Genomic DNA, 3,983 nt, shown 5'->3' on the forward strand with positions numbered 1-3,983 from the left:
AGCGTAACCTATTTCTAAGCAAGAAGTAGAAACATTCGCCAAAGTACATGATAGTTCTAGAAACAAGATAGCGTGAGAATTGTCACGTGATCTCGATGACGCAACAGGGCTTTAGTTACCATAAAACAAAGTAGCTGCATCATCAAAGTTGTTATTTGTAAAACCAAAAGCAGACAAATTGACAACACTAACAGGGCAGATGGAGTCAGAGAAAAAGTACTGGCACCATATTCTAGAGCACATTCTCTCCATCATAAAGTTTCTATCATCGAGAGGGCTAGCATTCAGGGAAAGTGATGAAATAGTCGGTTTAGTGCATAACAGTAATTATATTGGAATACTGGAGCTAATGGCTGAGTGGGACACATTTCTTGCTGAACACATTCAGAAACACACAATAAGGAAAAAGTTCATGTTTCATACTTATCCTCAACTGTTTGTGATGAATTCATAGAAATCCTACACAAAGAAGTTCTCACCACCATTATCCAGGAAATCAAATCACCCAAGTAATATTGAGTGTCTTTTGATTCTACTACAGGCATATCCCACACAGATCAACTGACAATAATCTTTAGATATGTTTTATATGATGACCCTATAGAGAGATGTGCTACATTTATACTTATAAACAATCACACAGAAGCATAAATTGCTACAGTACTCAGTAACTTTCTTGAAAAGAATAATATAAGAATTCAAGATTGTCATTGGCAGTCTTATGATAACACATCGAATATGAGTGGCAAATATATTGGCATGCATGCCTTTATCAGAGAGAAGAACCCTCTAGCAGACTGTGTTCTCTGCTGTGCTCATTTGCTCAATTTGGTTGGACAATGCACTGTGGACTGCTGTACTGAAGCTTGTTTATTCTTTTTCTTTGTTCATGAACTTTATGTGTTATTCTCAGCTTCAGCCTGCGCGTAGAAGCACCTACACAACGTGCTTGAAAAACTAGGGTTCCCAATGATAAAGTGATTATCAGACACAAATGTAGTGCTCATTCAGATGCAATGCAACTCTTAAAAATGGAGTACACAACCATAATGCAAGTCATCACTTCCATTACAGACAATGACTGTAAAGAGTATCAAGTGTGCTTTTTTTGGAGTTAAGAAGTCTTGTGCTACATTTGGAATAACTAGAAAAAGGTATAATAATGGAATTTTGGATCATTATCTTGGAGACATTTCACAAGACAAATCAATCATTATAAAACTCCCAAATTATATCAGTACAGCATTTCATCTGATAAAAATCTCTCAAAACATTTGTGCAGAAATTACAAGATTCGTTTCCTGAATATAAGGAAAAGGGTAAATAATTTTCAGGGTGCAAAAGGTCAAAGAAAAGTAAGAGAAATAAGCAATGGGATGAAAGGGATGCTGAGGACAGTGATTTTTTACCTTTTACTCAGTATAAGTTCAGACTTTCTTTACAATAATTGACAAACTCCCACTTAAACTAGACAACAAAATAATGGCATATCAAAATGTCAGTTGGAAATTTGTTTTTTATAAAATTTACAGAGTTCATGCCTATAGAAGACCTCCAAAATGACACAAAAACTGATTAATACATATGCTAAGGTCTTGGAGGGTTGCACAGAGGAAGAAATTGTAATAATTATTGTTCAATTTGATGCCCTTTGCAAGGCTGGGTTTGTTGAAAAACCATCAGAATTTAAGGAATAAAGTATGCTAAGAATGATATATTTGTGACTAATCTCCGAAATCAGTTTCCTAAATGTTCTGATAATCTTAAGGATGTACCTATGCCTTATGTCAAGCAATTTCTCAGAAGAAAGACCATTCTCAATTCTAAAAAGGATAAAGAATGCACTTCGATCCACAATTTACTGAAACTAAATGCAAAATTATGCTTACATGCTAAATGCACTGGCACTTTTGTATGTGATTTCCTTCTGTCCAAATGCCAATATTTATTGCATTAGAGTACCTCTTTTCCTATTCAAGAAATGTCTAATATTGTTCATTAATTTGAAGACTAGTATTGCATATCTGGTGGTATTATTTTCCCATTGTTTTCAAAAGTAAAACATATCTTGAGGGTTAGTTGTTTTTTTACCTTAGTCTTTAGTTACAATCATGATAGGCCCAGTAGAAAACTTTAACCTCAGGTACGTCTTACCCTTAATCTGCCCTTGTATGTATAAAAACTATTAGATTAGTTTATTAATGTGAATTCCAATCTTTATGAATTCCTTTTCTTTAATTAATGATTAAAATAAAATTTAGTTATAGTGTACTTTATCTGTAATCAAGTATTTGATTTCACAAAGTATGATCTGTATGGATTAGTGGTTGTTATAACTAGTAAGAAAACAAAAATGTAGTAACTAATATGCTCTCTATGATTGGTATTGAATGGAATGTGTTAAATTCATGTGTAAAACATTTTAACAGATTTCTTATTTTTTATTTGAAGTATTTGAAAGAAATTAAATAAAACTTTAATGAAACTTAAAATTACGTGCATCTTGGGTGCTTACAATGTATTGGTCTAACATGAATGCAAGCATTAATGAAATATAATTAATTTATGAGTTAAAAGTTGCCACAAAATTCAGAGCACTCATGTACAACAGTATTTGTGTACATAGGACAGAAGACTATTTCTCAATCTGTCTTATGGGGTGTATTACCTAATACAAACACAAATGACTAACCATGTTACATTTGATTAGATTTGAAAATATTATCCCATGATTTTATGCATTAGGTACAACTGTAAGCAAATTACTCCAATTTTACTCACTTGCAGGCTGTTGAAAAGGGCTACAAAAAACTAATCAGTTCATCAGGTGGAAATGCAGGGTTGGCAGTGAAGTACATTGCAAACAAACTTAACCTTTCAGCAACTATCATAGTACCTGAAGTTACATCACAGAATATTGTGGATGCTTTAGCTGGTGATGGCATTGATGTGATTAGGCATGGAAGTGTATGGAATATTGCTGATGAAAAAGCACAAGAACTGGCAAAGACTTTAGGTACTTTCTCAAAGTAGTGTTTGTATTTAATGATAAACTCTTAATGTCACATATTTTGAATTTCAGATTCTAAGTAATTGGTATATAACTTAATATTTATTTAATATAAATAAACAAAGATTTTAGATGCTGAAATTCAACTACTGAAACTATTTAACTCCTTTCCATGCAATGGGGTAGTTCATTAAACATCACTTTTGTTTGGTATTGGCTTCACATAGTATATTCTAAATTGGGAAATTTAACCCTTTTGTAATGGGTAGGTCAAATGAGCATGTCACAACCTTTTTTATGTGAATAAACTTGGCATCAAAATGTAATTAGTAAATCAAATTTTAAAGTTGTATAAGTTATAACTTAATTTTATAAGAAAATATTTAAACAAGTCCTCAATCTCCTCTAGTATGAAAATTGTGACATTTGCTCTCTAGGAAATTTTAATGAACAATAAAGCTCCTAGACAAGATAATATTTATCCAAGGGTTTTGAAGAAGTTAAATTATAAAACAAATGCAAGGTAATGTATATGGGATACTACACAGTATATGTGAGGCAGTTTGTTCTAATTTTTTGAATACTGAGCAGGTTCCAGAAGATTGGAGGTCAGTTAACGTTACTCCTATTTTCAAGGAAGGTAATAAAAACTGTCCCAGTAATTATTGGCCTATTAATCCTGCATCAGTGGTGGAAAAAGTTTTAAATAATCTGATAAAAGATGCTTTGCAAATTCATTTAACAATTTCAAATGTTGCTAGATAGCAGCATTGTTTCACAATGGGAAAATTTTGCCAAATATATTGTTACGTCTCCGTTTGTTAATTAACTTCCCGTAACTTCGTTCCGATGAAACTTTAGCGACACAAGTATTTACTTAATAAAACTGGTTTATTCTTTCCGAATATAACTTTACCGATACACTCAACTTCAACAATCGTGCTAAACAAACGCTGTAACGTCTCTTGTGCTC

At 32.5% G+C, this 3,983-nt stretch overlaps 1 protein-coding gene across 2 annotated transcripts in view; it reads left to right on the top strand.

Moving 5' to 3' along the window:
• Nucleotides 1-3,983, top strand: part of LOC111083145 (serine dehydratase-like) — a 25,198-nt gene that overhangs the window by 8,300 nt on the left and 12,915 nt on the right. For both annotated transcript variants that reach the window (XM_022379432.1, XM_022379433.1), the window contains exon 3: nt 2,788-3,016. In XM_022379432.1, coding sequence (XP_022235140.1) covers nt 2,788-3,016 — 229 coding nt within the window. The remainder of the gene's footprint in view (nt 1-2,787; nt 3,017-3,983) is intronic.

Source organism: Limulus polyphemus, unplaced genomic scaffold, assembly GCF_000517525.1.
Source record: "Limulus polyphemus unplaced genomic scaffold, Limulus_polyphemus-2.1.2 Scaffold8349, whole genome shotgun sequence".
Classification (NCBI taxonomy): Eukaryota; Metazoa; Arthropoda; class Merostomata; order Xiphosura; family Limulidae; genus Limulus; species Limulus polyphemus.